The sequence below is a fragment of the Argentina anserina genome, chromosome 5 (genome assembly GCF_933775445.1).
Source record: "Argentina anserina chromosome 5, drPotAnse1.1, whole genome shotgun sequence".
Lineage (NCBI taxonomy): Eukaryota > Viridiplantae > Streptophyta > Magnoliopsida > Rosales > Rosaceae > Argentina > Argentina anserina.
In genome coordinates, this window is record NC_065876.1 from 19728388 (window position 1) to 19742264 (window position 13877).

Consider the following 13877-nt stretch of genomic DNA (forward strand, 5'->3'; position numbering starts at 1 on the left):
ATAGCAAGAATAAAATGCAGCGAACGCTGGGCTGTGGCACTTAATATGCAAAGCTAATAAATTCAGATTTAAGACACCACCAAGAATCTTATATCAAGGGATCAATAAGACATTGTAAATATAAAAACTCGCAGGAAACCGCGCCAGCACTAGATTCGGGAAAAGGAAAATACTACTTGTAGCTTAAGCACAAGCTGATTAACACTATGAACACATTTATGTAGAGTTTCTACCAACCGGTCCAAAAATTATGCGAGTCATCAACTGGTCTGAGCAGGTTCGAGAAATATGAGGTGACTCCTAATAGCACTAAATCAGATGCAAACTATTTGCATGAGTGATATGTGCAGGAAACTTAGACTGAAACTTTTCTCACATTTGCTACCAAAAAATGGATCAAAAAGGGATGATTTGAAACTGGTTTCTAACATATTCACCGTAATATCTCCAGCTTTAGTTGGTCTGCATATGTGCTAAAATTGAATTACCATAATGAAAATTTAAAATGTCTACAAAAAATCAATGCACACCATCAGGCAGGGACCTCAGCTGCTACTTGATATCCGTACAAGAACCTTGTTTTTCTTGCCTGCAGACAAAAGGAGAAGCTTTCCATCCACAATATCTTGAGGTTCAATTCTTTTACTTTCACTATCAACTCTTGAGTTGTTCAGGTAAAGGCCCCCTTGCTTCAATAGTCGTCGGGCAGCGGATTTGCTGTCAAACAAACCGGATGACACTGAAAGATCAACAATGGAAAGATCTAGGACCTGATGATAAGGAAAAGAGCAGGAAGGGACATCCTCAGAAATGGCTTGCATGGTGTTCCAGTCTAATTTAGTGTCAGCTCCTGGCCTCATTGCTTCAGTTGCCTTGAGAGCCTCATCTAGACCATCTTGGCCATGGACAAAAAGAGTAACCTCTTCAGCAAGCCTCCGCTGTGCCATGTTGGCCTGGTATCCAGGTCTCTTCATGTCACTCTCTATCTGTTTAATGTCGTTCATGTCCAGGAAAGTTAATATCTTGAGGAATCTGACGACATCAGCATCCGAAACAGAAAAAAAATACTGATAGAACTTGTAGGGTGACAACATGGATGGGGAAAGCCATATGGCACCATCTTCAGACTTGCCGAATTTGGTACCATCACTCTTCAAGAGAAGACGAAATGTCAAACCGTAGGCAACATCATCAGCTCGAAGAATCTTCCGTATGAGTTCGGTCCCCGCAGTTATATTTCCCCACTGATCGCTACCTCCAATCTGAACATTGATACCTTCACTCCGGAAGAGGTAGAGGAAATCATAGCCCTGCAACAACTGGTAAGTGAACTCTGTGTAGCTCATTCCTTGTTCTGACTCTAACCTCTTCTTCACACTCTCCTTTGCCATCATGCTCCCCACCCTCGCAAACCGACCCACATCTTTCAGAAAATCCAGCAATGTCACCTCTTTCCACCAATCATAATTGTTCAAGATGGAAACCTCACTGGACCCCAAAATTTTCCCAACGGTATTCCTAATACCAGAGGTATTCTGCGACAGAGTCTCCACATCAAGCTCTGGCCTCTCCAAGCTCTTGCCTGAAGGATCCCCGACACGAGCAGTGGCCCCGCCAATCAAAGCTACCGTTTTATGGCCACATCTTTGGAACCATGAGAGGACAATAAGGCCAAGAAGGTTTCCCAAGTGCAATGACTCAGCAGTTGGGTCAAACCCGCAGTAGACCTTGAGAGGAGGGAGACTAGGGTCGGAACAGGCATGCCTCAGCTGCTCACTGGTCAAGGACTCAAGCAACCCTCTCTCTTCCAAAATGTCAACCACATTTTGACGCCGGGAAGAGGACTGCAAACACCTCACAGCCGATAAGAGGATGGGGTTTCTCATGTTATTACGGTGAAATCTGGGTGCCCTGGAAGCAGTCAAGAAAGAAGGAACAATGAATGGGAGGCTATGGTAATGATGGGAGTAAAGAAAGGTCCTTGAAGTGGAGACAGCAGCCATTCTCATATTGATAGGCTGGTGAATGAACAAAAATATCCTGCCAGATATACATAATTATCAGAACCTAGTAGGACTTACGAAAACATTACACATGATAACACCAAGATTGCATTAGGAGAGTTAACTGCAAACTACCATGAAATTTTACAACCCCATTATGCAATTGTCTTTTCTTTTTCTTTTTTGTTTTGGATGAGAGTAGCTGATGATTCAGTCAATCATGAAGTACATGAAAGATTATCTTCAAGCACCAAAGCACTGAAATACGAAGCAACAAGACGCAAGGTGTAAAAATGCTCCAACATTTTTGCGATGAATATAGAGGCATCATGATTACTGCTAAGCGGATTCTATATACAACTTTGTCCACAATATAAATAAAAGCATAGCAAAATTGATTGAACAATGCAAACAAGCAAGTGTCATCATACCATCTACATTTCAGTTCCTGTTTCTATCAAAGCTACAACCTTTAACACAGCAGAACCAATCAAAATCGTTTCTTGAAAGAAAACACACAAAACCCAAATAAAAAACAAGACTAGGAAAGCTAGAGTTAGACAAATTACTTGGTGGGTGTTTAACTTTGTTGATATTCCATCCCCAAATTCAGACTTGGCTGTTTTGGGGCTTCTGCTTCTGCTATCTCATCAACAACAACAAACTCATCTGTCAAAGGTTTTAGGGAAAGGTGAGACAGTCTATTTGTGACCGTTGAGTTTAATCAACGGTTCAGAGAAAAAGCTTAGTCAGCAAAAGCTGCATAACATAAAAGCCAAATGTAAAAGGATTGAAATCGCGCCTAATCTCCAAAAAGAAAACACGAGAAAAAAATCCCTCCAAACTCATTTTTTTTCTCTCTCTCTGTTTCCCCCAAATTCTTGTTTAGGAAGATTTCTAGGGTTTCATTTCGGGTTAGATCAAAGATCCCAATCCAAATTGGTTTAGGGCCTAATCAGCAGATGACATTGCAATTCAACGGTACCGCCTTTTCTCTCTTTACCCAATTTCCCAGTAAATTTAATTATTCAAGATTCGATTTTTAGGGGTTTCGTTGTTTCTCCAAGTCGATTGAACACTGGGGAGGCTGAAGATGAAGAAAAGCTTGCTGCTTTAAGCTTGTGAAGCGATGAATAGAGGAGGAGAATCACAGACGAGGTCACAAGTTCACTCCTTTTTTTTTTGTCATTTCAATTTTGATTTATTCTTGTCCTCACTTGTTGTGGCTTTGGGTTGTTATCTGCTGTAGTCGTGCCCATTTAGGCAATGCTGCTCCTGATTTGAGACATGGTTTATTGGAGCATATGAGAGCACTTGACAATTTCTCTAACCCAACTCAAGCTCACAGCTCGCATATGCTATTCTCGTTACCATCACAGAGATCCCCAATGGCTACTAGGTATGTAACTTGGTCCTTATTAGCAATGATTTACGATACACTCGAGTAAGAGCACCTGGACCAATTACATTGTCAATGTAATCCTTAACATTGTGCACATGGATGTTTACTATTTGGTGAGTTTAAGTTTGTGTATATGTATATGTATAACCGTTTTGATATCTGACAAAGACTGTACTTTTGCTTTGAAGCTCGATGGTCTTTCCTATGCAACATCTTCAAAGAGTAGATAGTCTGCAAGTTCAAAAGGTACACTTGTTAGATGGCTCGTCTTACTTTTATCTTAACTTGGCTATTAGGTGTTTCCTTTATCTTTTATCTTAACTTGAAATACTCAAAATCTGTGGAACTCTTTATCTGTTTCGAATTTTTCTACGAAAGATGGGGGACACTGCTTTTGCTTTACATGCTTTTACAATTAAAAAACTGCTGCTGAACAGGATAATTTTGGCAGGCTTGGCATGCGCTTTCCAATCTTCAGAAGTCTTCTAGGAACTATGCAAGGCCTGGTAAAACTGTCGAAGTTGGAAGTGCTAGCGCTGAGCATGCTCATGGTGTGGGAAGAACTACATCTGCAAGCTCAGGTCACATTAATAATAGTACTGCACATGTGCAAACACATCAATACTTGGATGTAAGTAATGGCAAGTCAAGTGAAGCTGCAACCTGTGTCCGCAGTGGGTTTCGGTCAAGTAGCGATAATGTTGCAGGAATAAGTGTTTGGGGGCAAAGACAGGTCAGGGAATCACTGGTCAACAATTCTCATTCTCAGGTGTCAGGTGGTTCAGTTACTGATAATAGTGTTCATACCAGCCAAGCGAAAGAATGTTTGAATAATTTGATGAATACGATGGACGTTGACGATGATGATGACATACTTGAGGTAATCCAAATAAAGTCTCAATAAAAGACTGCTTATGAAGATGTCGGTTTTTAGAGCTCTAGTATTCATTCCTTTGAATAATGACTAGGTCAAAACAAATTAAAAATAAAATTACACCACTTCTTAGATCGCACAGAAAAAACTGAATTGGTGGTATCTAGTGAATCCAGGTTACTTGCTTCTTATCATTTGGCGTTTTTTGTGTGAAAATTGTCAGTCCTGTCTTATGTATTCTGTTGCTTGAGTTCTTATTTTGTTGTCTATTTCTTAAGCATGTTTTGATCTCCTTCCACTCATATATCTTATGCATTTACTGTTTTCAGAATATTGATGTCGACCACATAGTGGAACAGTACCAATCAAGTTGCACACCTAAACCATCAATTTCCAAGCTTCCACCCCTTACTCCATCTATCCGTCAAGATAATACTGAGAGACAAGAAGTGACTTGTTTGCCACCAGAGTTGTGTACAAATTGTGTTCATGGATTTAAGGTATGCATATAATATAGTTGCTGTTTTTTGCCTCCATTTAGTTCTGCACTCAATTTGATAAGCACAATCCTTGAATCTAATACAGATAGGAGGTTGCCCAAAAGCTTCAAACCATCTGCAAGAAATGAAGGACAGGCTAATAACTGTATCAAATGAACTGCTTGATAATGTTGATGAGCTCAGTCCACCGCAAATAGAGAGGCTTCGCCAAGATAGGTTTGCATACCAACCCCTTCATTTGTATAAAAATCATATAAAGTAAAGGAAAAGGAAGGGCAGTATATCTAATAAAAGCTTTGTAAACTGTTTCCATTATTGTTCACTTCGCATTCCTCTTTTTTTGTTTTGTTTTGTTTTTTATACTTCAGAAAAAGATAAGACAAAAATTAAATAAATTTATTTTGGTTGACAGGATGCAGCTAAATAAGCAGATTCAGGCCCTTGAGAGTTATCTCTGTACCAACTCAATGGACGAGGAAAGACGGAATTCACATTTTTCCGCATCCACAACAACTCCCAGGCCTTTCCAATATGAAACACCTCCAGCACCTGCATTCAGGACTGACCCCATGAGATTTAATTCCGAGTTTCATCTAAATAAAGAGGGAGGAGGATACGCAGAGTGGAATTCATCATCAGTTTCATCCTCTTCTACGGATAAGTTTGGTTTCTCATCTTTTCCTGTGGAGAGGGAACCTTACATCCCAAAGTTTGTTGATGTCAACTATATTGAAGGTTCAAATGACAATAAGTGGAGGGATGGTTCTTTCCCATGGACTAAAGAGCTGGAGGTCATCTATAGTTTATAATATTTATTATTTCCATTACCCACTATCTGAATTATTGACCGACTGTGCCAACTTTCAGGCTAAGAACAAGAAAGTGTTTGGTAACCACTCTTTTCGCCTCAACCAAAGAGAGGTCATCAATGCTACAATGAGCGGTCATGATGTTTTCGTATTAATGCCAACTGGAGGGGGTAAGAGCCTGACATATCAGGTACTTTAATCTTGTTCTCCAAGCTTTAAACCATTTGAGCTGTTCCTTTAGGCTCACCAACAAAACCGTGCCTTACTTTTCCAATTCAATTTCTCAGCCTCAGCTATGTAATTTGATCTAATATTGTCAATCACCAATATTTAAACCAAGTGAATTGTATCTCTATTGACAGTTTTTTTTTTAAGTTTCCTCTTTTACAGGAATTATATGCTCAACACTGTATTTTAATGTGTATCTACTTTGATTTCTGTATCATGCAGCTCCCTGCTGTAATTTGTCCAGGCTTAACTTTGGTAATCTCTCCTCTTGTGTCTCTTATTCAAGATCAAATCATGCACTTGTTTCAGGTGATGATTCTTTGCAGTCTTTAATTCATATGGATTTTACCTTTTTATCTGTGTAACAATATACAATTATGTTTCATCCTCCTTTGCCTTCTCATATCTGCTAGGCAAACATTCCTGCTGCTTACCTAAGTGCCAATATGGAGTGGAGTGAACAACAGGAGATTCTTAGAGCAGTTAGCTCTGAATGTTGTAAATACAAACTGTTATATGTCACCCCCGAAAAAGTTGTCAAGTGAGTGTTTGTTCTCTACTGTATTTATATACTAGCAAATATACTTATTTCTGTGTCCTTTGTTATGTCTGCAGTGGGTCTTTATTGCATTGTATTAACTATGAAAGAGCTCAGATTTTGATATTTGTGTTGTCACCAATTAATTTTATGGCTTGAGACATGTAGCATATATTGTGAGCAAAAAGGTCCTGCATAAGCAAAGTTAAAATATCCTGTTATTGGGAAGAACTAGGTTCTTTATTTAATTACTTTTATTTCTTAACCCCCTTCATCTTCCCTCAATCACTGAGATGGATACCTAGCCTATTCTAAGTTATATCCACCTCAAATACATTTTTATGTACCCATGAAGTTGATAGAGACCAATGTTTTTTGGCTGCAGAAGTGATTATCTGTTGCGGCAATTGGAGAGTCTGAACGCTCGTCAGTTGCTTTCTAGGATTGTAATTGACGAAGCTCATTGTGTGAGTCAGTGGGGGCATGATTTCCGACCTGATTATCAGGTTAAACCAGTATATTTTTCATATTCATAAGAGTTGCCTTTTACTTTATGATAATTTTTAATTTTACAGTTTATTCTTAAAATTGTGTAGGCTCTGGGTATCTTGAAGCAGAAGTTTCCAGATACACCAGTGTTGGCTCTAACAGCTACAGCAACAGCTAGCGTAAAAGAAGATGTTGTGCAAGCACTTGGTCTTGTAAATTGCATCATCTTTCGGCAAAGTTTCAATCGCCCAAATCTATGGCAAGTGTGGAACAAAGATAAATATGTTCTTAAGGGTATTCCTTATTCCAAAATGTCACTAGTAGTTAAAATGATGGAAGATTTTGTTTGTAGGTATGCTGTTATTCCCAAGACCAAAAAATGCATGGAAGATATTAACATGTTCATTAAAGAAAATCACTATGATGAAAGTGGAATAATATATTGCCTGTCAAGAATGGACTGTGAAAAAGTTGCTGAAAAATTACAGGTTTGTTTTATTATGATCAGTTTTATTTGAATGGGTTGTAGTTTTATGTCCCCATACATTTTGCATTGGAAAAGTCTTCTGTTATTGCTTTAATTTTTTTTTAAGTTTTAATTGGACAGCAGTCAGAGTTGGATTCCCCCGGCCCAGGATGTTCACATCTTGGTTTTTTGACTATCCACTGTTTATTTCAGTTTATTGTATTTTGTGTTTGTTGGGTTTCCAGCCCATGTTTTTTTCCTAAGATGGTTTCTTAGAGTATGGTGTTCCGGTAAGGATAGGGAATCCTTATTGATGATGGTTTACCTGTAGAAGGAGGAGGCTTTACAGCCTACCACTATTAGGAATAGGATTCCTATTTGGTGAGGAAACATGTTTGTCCTTATGGCTATATAAGGAGCGGTTATGCTCTAGGTTTAGGCATCACAGAGACAGAGCAAACTGTGTTCCATTCTCGGTTAGAGGGTGAGAGAGGGCAGAGAGGAGAAAGATATGAAGAGAAGAGAGTCCTTGTTTTCTTAGTCTTTCTCGTGTACCCATTATTAATATAGTGGAAGTGTGTTTCTGTTTGGTGGATGTAGATAAAGCTATTTGCTGAACCACCTTAAATCTGTGTTCTTGTGTTCTTTTCTTTGTGGTTGTTTCTCTTGGTTTGTTGTGTATGTTCTGTTTCTCTGCCTAACTTGTTGACCGATTCACTACAGTGTTTAATCTTATTCCATCTTTTGAGGGGATCTCTTGATGAGAACCAAGAGGGTCTTGTTTTTTAGCCATGAGAATTTATAGGTTTTATACAAAAAAGACAAAAAAGGAAAACGCTCATACCGACAACTTATATACTGATTCATAGCACATAACATAAAATTGTTGGGTTTCCAGCCCATGTGTTTTTCTTAAGATGGTTTTTTAGAGTATGGTGTTCCGGTAAGGATATGGAATCCTTATTGATGATGGTTTCATGTAGAAGGAGGAGGCTTTACAGCCTACCACTATTAGGAATAAGATTCCTATTTGGTAAGGAAACATGTTTGTCCTTATGGCTATATGAGGGGTTATGCTCTAGGTTTAGGCATCACAGAGACATAGCATAATGTGTTACATTCTCGGTTAGAGGGTGAGAGAGGGCAGAGAGGAGAAAGATAAGAACATAAGAGTCCTTGTTTTCTTAGTCTTTCTTGTGTACCTATTATTAATATAGTGGAATTGTGTTTTTGTCCGGTGGATGCAGGCAAAGTATTGTTAGTGCTGTCTACTTAGTGCTATTGTTAGTGCTATCTTTTCTTAGCTAGTGCTTACTTAGTGCAGTTTCTTTTCTTAGTGCTGTTTGCTTTGCTAGTCTATATATAGTTGTTTCCCGTGTAGCTGTTCATATGATTCAGTTGTAAAAAATAGAAGTTCAATACATCATTCATATTCAAACTATTTCCTTGTGTTACCTTCTTCACAAAGCTATTTGCTGAACCACCTTAAATCTGTGTTCTTTCCTTTGTGGTTGTTTCTCTTGGTTTGATGTGCTGGTTTTGTTTCTCTGACTAACTTGTTGACCGATTCACTACAAGTAAAATCTCTTTACCCATGCCTCAAAAGAATAGCTTTTAATTGTAACATTAATTTTTTTATGAATTAAGCTTTGCTTGAACAAACATCTGTTGTTCAGGAATGTGGGCATAAAGCAGCATTTTACCATGGTAATATGGATCCTGCTCAACGTGCCTTTGTCCAGAAGCAGTGGAGTAAAGATGAAATCAATATTATATGTGCTACAGTGGCATTTGGAATGGGTACGTTTATTTTTCTGATTGCTGCCTTGAAATTTAGGATCATTTTACCGATATTGGAATTGGAATTGGAATTGGAATGCAGGTATAAACAAGCCTGATGTGCGATTTGTAATTCATCATTCTCTCCCTAAATCTATTGAAGGTTATCATCAGGTATAAGTTGTAGTCAATTGCTTATTTGAGATTGCTAATTGTGATATGAATTCTGAAACTAAACTTGATACTTCTAGCTCATCCTAGCAATGTGTTTTTGACTGTTAAGTTTAGATTAGTGATCCCTTGTACCTTTTTAAACTAATGTTTCAGGAATGCGGTCGAGCTGGTAGAGATGGCCAACGTGCATCTTGTGTGTTGTATTACAGTTACAGTGACTATGTAAGTTTCCGTGAGTTAACCTTTAAGTGTACTGGAAACCAGTAAGGTGCTTGATTATGCTATAAAAGTAGACATTGCTATTGCATTCTTCACAGCATGTCTCTTCTTATCCATCTATTTCACAGATACGAGTCAAACATATGATTAGCCAAGGAGTTATAGAGCAAAACCCATTGACACCCGGACAAAATCGTATGAATACAGCTAATTCTGGGAGAATACTGGAAACAAATACTGAGAATCTTTTGCGCATGGTACTGGTTGAGGCTTTGTGTGTAGCTGTCCTTATGCATTTATTAGCTTCTTTTCTATCACATATGTTATAAAAGGAATTAACTGTTCAGGTGAGTTATTGCGAAAATGATGTTGATTGCCGACGACTTCTACAGCTTGTTCATTTTGGAGAAAAATTTGATTATACAACCTGCAATAAGACGTGCGATAATTGTTTGAAGGTCAAGAGTTTCTTTGAGAAGGATGTCACGGAGATAGCAAAGCAACTGGTTTGAAACCAATATATTCTTTTGTTGCTTGGATTGATGACTTGTTTTGTTAGCATTGTAACTTTTGCCATGTGTTGTTTTCAGGTTGAACTTGTGAAATCAGCAGGCCAGCAGTGTTCATCAGCTCATATTTTAGAAGTCTACAGGGGATCCCTAAGCCAATTTGTATGATTTGACTTTTAACTTGTAAGGCATATACTGTCCGTAGTTATTCGCTGTTTATCTTTGATAATGTTGTTTTGTAATTTAGGTCAAGAAACACGGGCACCAGACTTTAAGGTTGCATGGAGCAGGGAAACATCTACCCAAGGGAGAAGCTTCTCGTGTATTACGTCATCTTGTTACTGAGGATCTGCTTGTGGAGGAAGTCAAGAAAAGCGATGTTTATGGATCGGTATCATCAATACTAAAGGTACTTGTGATTCTGTTAAATCACTCATGCTCAGATATTCAGAATAGATTCTTTTGGACGAAAAGAGCAAGGAATACGTTGTTTATCATGTTCTGGTTCTTGCAGCAATTTTCAGTAATCTGAGAAAATAAATAATATAGAAAAATAAATGACACTTTAACACAAGTTTTCACATGATTTTTTGGTTGGTCTGCAGCCAAGAGGCGTGTTCTGATAGTTTCTTACGAGTGAGAATTCTGAGACAAATGTTTGTATTACTGAAATGAGTATCCACAATACCGGGCCAAGGAATCTATCTCTTCATATGTACAGAGTGTTTTGGATGATTTCATTTCTTGTTGAGAATAAGTAAATGACTCAATGGCTGTGTGGCATTATCACAAAAACATTTCTTTTGTCCTCGCGCAATGGCCTTTGCCAGTTTTTTCTGTGCCAAAATGATACATAAATATCAATATTATTCCTTTTGAAATCTAACATGTCATTAGCTTCTGACTTCCTATGTATTAATTATATTTGTCAATTTTTATTTCAGGTTAATGAGTTTAAAGCATGTGAACTTTTCTCTGGCAGGAAGACAGTCATGTTAAGGTCATGCGTTTTACTCATGATGTTTTCAATTTTTTATCATTTACTCTTCTTTTGCCTTTTCAGACATCCAAGTGAAATTGGTCTTACTATATGGAAATATACTCTATTAGAATTGTTTGTTAACCATGCATGTATGTGCATTTTTACTTGTGTGCTATACTCTTAGTTTCAATTGGGTACATCTATTGCTTGATTCTCCTTGACCAAAGGACCCATGTGTGTGTGCATGCGCTAGTGTGAAACTATCAAGCCCAATTTCGAAATTCGCTCACTTGTATCTGCTGATTCAGCAAACTTAGAAATGCTTTACACTCACAATCTTTCAAGAGCTAATTTTGTTGCTCGCAATGTCTCAAGAAATGTTTAGTTTGATATCTCTCTCTGTGTTTTAAGAAATGCTTTCTTTGATATTTTATTTCTTTTCTTTTCTTAATTTATGCATTTCATATGAAGTCTGATGGAATCTATACAGAAATGCTCACCAGTTATAATGACACTGACATCTTAGTTATCCTGTAGATTCCCTTCCTCTATAAAAGCTTCAAAGCAGTGGAACACTTCCACTAAAGGTTCACTGACATCTGAGAAGCTGAAGACTCAGCAACTTGGCGCCGGACAAACTCAGTCCAATGGAGATGTGGTATATTCCTTTGTCTATAAAATTGCGTTTGTGTTACATGCATGATACATACTTCAAATTATGCTTATATATGTTTACGTGTGCCAGTAAACCCTTCATATATGTGGGAATGATCTGGGATTGCGATATAAGACTTGAGCACCAAAACGGCCAATTATTTATTTACGTGTTTACTTCACATTTTTATAGGATCTCTCTACCCAATTATTTGCTAATTTGAAAATGCTTCGAGCTACTCTCGTAAAGGAATCTGAGGATGGGGTCATGGCATATCACATATTTGGGTGAGACACTTATTTTCTTTTTGTCCCCATCCTAATAGAATAAATATGTGAAGAGAACAGACGTAATTGTGAAGTCCTGCTTATGCAGAGTTGTAAACTTTTCTCCATTTGGTGATTTATCTCGTGACTTTTGAATGAAGCGTCCTAACGACTACGCTTTTCACTTGATCAGGAATAAGACATTGAGAGACTTGAGCTCCATACTTCCTAGAACCAAGAAGGAACTCCTGGAAATAAGTGGCATCAACAAGTAAGTCAGTCATATATGCTAAATGCTTTTATCCTAACACGCAAAGCACTGAAAATGTTTGCCATAATTCAGGGTTAAGGTGACTAAGTATGGAGATCGAGTACTCGAAACCATTGAATCTACGATCAGGGAGTATAAAACTTGCAAAAACAGTAGCAGTAGCAATGACAGTAACGAGGAAAAGAGGAAAAGAGAGGGTAGCAAAGCGAAACAAAATGGGCATGAAGACGATGATGACTTCACCAAAAGCACTGATCGATCAAAGAAAAGGGCCTCAAAAAAGCAGAGCAAACCCATCGAAGACTATAGTTATCAGCAGCCTGATTACAACCAAATCATGGATGATGATCTAGATTTGTATGATTATGATTTTGAAGTGCATGCTTCAGCTACAAAGACTGTTCAGGACGTTGGTGGAAGAGTGCTTCCCCAATGGTCCACGCATGAATATGGGCGACACCGATAATTGTTGTAACTGATACTGAGGTCAATATTTATATTAAAATCAGCAATTCATGGTCTCTTGATATGCAGAAAGAAGTAGGAGATGAGCCTCTTTATCATGCATTTCAAAATGGATTGAACAAGGTTCTGTTGAATCCTGTTTTATCATGCGTAATGTATATAACTTGTGTTTCACTCTTGCTGTCTATTCTTTTAACTGCTCTTTGTTTTGGAGGCATCGCAGCATAATGAGTTACTTTTAGAGTTGTAATATTAGGTCCAACTAGTGTAGCGGAATCCACTTGAAGTTGTCTGGCTAACTAAAATCTAAACCGTCCACCAAAGATGACAGTCATTCACCGGAAATAGAGGGGACGTGGCCTTCGATTGAAGATGATGACGAAGAAGAGCCAACTCCGTGTCTGTCGTCTGAGTCGTCATCAGTGATTCCTCCAGAAATGGCCATCTCCATTGAGATCCCAGGCCATCACTCAACTACTCCGTCACAGCTTCAATTCCAAGAGGAACCAACGAAACAGAGGTTTGAATCCCCACCTGAACCGCCATTTACAGTATTATGCTTTCAGGGTGCCAAAACTAATATGCTTTTAAAAAATATATACAGGTTTGGGTACGTGGCTGTTTAGATGTTGCAGCAGGCCATCTCCAACTTCTTAATATATGTAAGTTCACATGTCATCTTCTCGTAATCTCTTTCTTTTCCACGTTTTCAATCTTCAGTAAAACTATCTCCATGGTTCTGCTGTTGTACTGTATGCAATATTATTGTTTCATAAATAACAGTGTTTTGATTAAGGTTTATTCTATTAATCCTACATGTTTCAGAAATCTATTTAGTTACACTTTGATAGCTGAACTCCATATCACGCTTGGATCATGTAATTAAACTTTTGCAACTCCTAGCTATAGAACTCAGATGTTAAAGGTCAGAAACAATGAACGAATCTTCCCGATTCCTTGAAAATGCTGTGATACAAGCACATTGTATTAGGATGTAAACATGAAGTTCTTTTTGAAGCTAACTAATGGCTGTTGTTAATTAGCGTGATATGTATACTAGATTCCGTGATAAAAACATTTCCGTGATATACTAATTACTACTAGGGGTGGACACACAGACCCCAAAACCGAAAAAATCATATTCGAACTAAAATTGAATCTGAAAAAACTGAAAAAAACCGAACTGAAAATAAAAAAACCGAACAGAACCGATTATGTTTGGGTTAAGTTTTGAGTTTAGTCTTCATA

The 13877-nt window shown here is 38.0% G+C and overlaps 2 protein-coding genes across 5 annotated transcripts; one reads left to right on the top strand and one right to left on the bottom strand.

Moving 5' to 3' along the window:
• Window positions 1-409: 409 nt before the first annotated feature.
• LOC126794513 (tyrosine--tRNA ligase, chloroplastic/mitochondrial) lies at window positions 410-2647 on the bottom strand. 3 transcript variants are annotated; one of them, XM_050521256.1, is made up of 3 exons: window positions 2573-2646; window positions 2139-2261; window positions 410-2040 (listed from the first exon to the last, which is right to left on the bottom strand). In XM_050521256.1, the coding sequence occupies exon 3, from the start codon at window positions 2007-2009 to the stop codon at window positions 546-548; it is 1464 nt and encodes a 487-aa protein (XP_050377213.1). In that variant the 5' UTR covers window positions 2010-2040; window positions 2139-2261; window positions 2573-2646; the 3' UTR covers window positions 410-545. The 3 variants fall into 3 exon arrangements, with proteins under 3 accessions (XP_050377213.1, XP_050377212.1, XP_050377214.1); XM_050521255.1 differs by lacking the exon at window positions 2139-2261 and having other exon boundaries at window positions 2573-2647; XM_050521257.1 differs by lacking the exons at window positions 2139-2261; window positions 2573-2646 and adding an exon at window positions 2435-2453.
• Window positions 2648-2835: 188 nt separating this feature from the next.
• On the top strand, window positions 2836-12730 carry LOC126793162 (ATP-dependent DNA helicase Q-like 4A). Of its 2 annotated transcripts, none has more exons than XM_050519605.1 (26): window positions 2836-2984; window positions 3050-3161; window positions 3253-3402; window positions 3594-3651; window positions 3857-4285; window positions 4609-4779; window positions 4865-4995; window positions 5192-5570; window positions 5647-5778; window positions 6039-6125; window positions 6230-6357; window positions 6740-6860; window positions 6951-7102; window positions 7196-7331; window positions 8986-9109; window positions 9192-9262; window positions 9416-9484; window positions 9610-9738; window positions 9829-9987; window positions 10072-10152; window positions 10238-10399; window positions 10935-10990; window positions 11510-11630; window positions 11820-11914; window positions 12087-12164; window positions 12237-12730. In XM_050519605.1, the coding sequence occupies exons 2-26, from the start codon at window positions 3133-3135 to the stop codon at window positions 12628-12630; spliced, it is 3642 nt and encodes a 1213-aa protein (XP_050375562.1). In that variant the 5' UTR covers window positions 2836-2984; window positions 3050-3132; the 3' UTR covers window positions 12631-12730. The 2 variants fall into 2 exon arrangements, with proteins under 2 accessions (XP_050375562.1, XP_050375563.1); XM_050519606.1 differs by having other exon boundaries at window positions 3071-3161.
• The last annotated feature ends 1147 nt before the right edge of the window (window positions 12731-13877 follow it).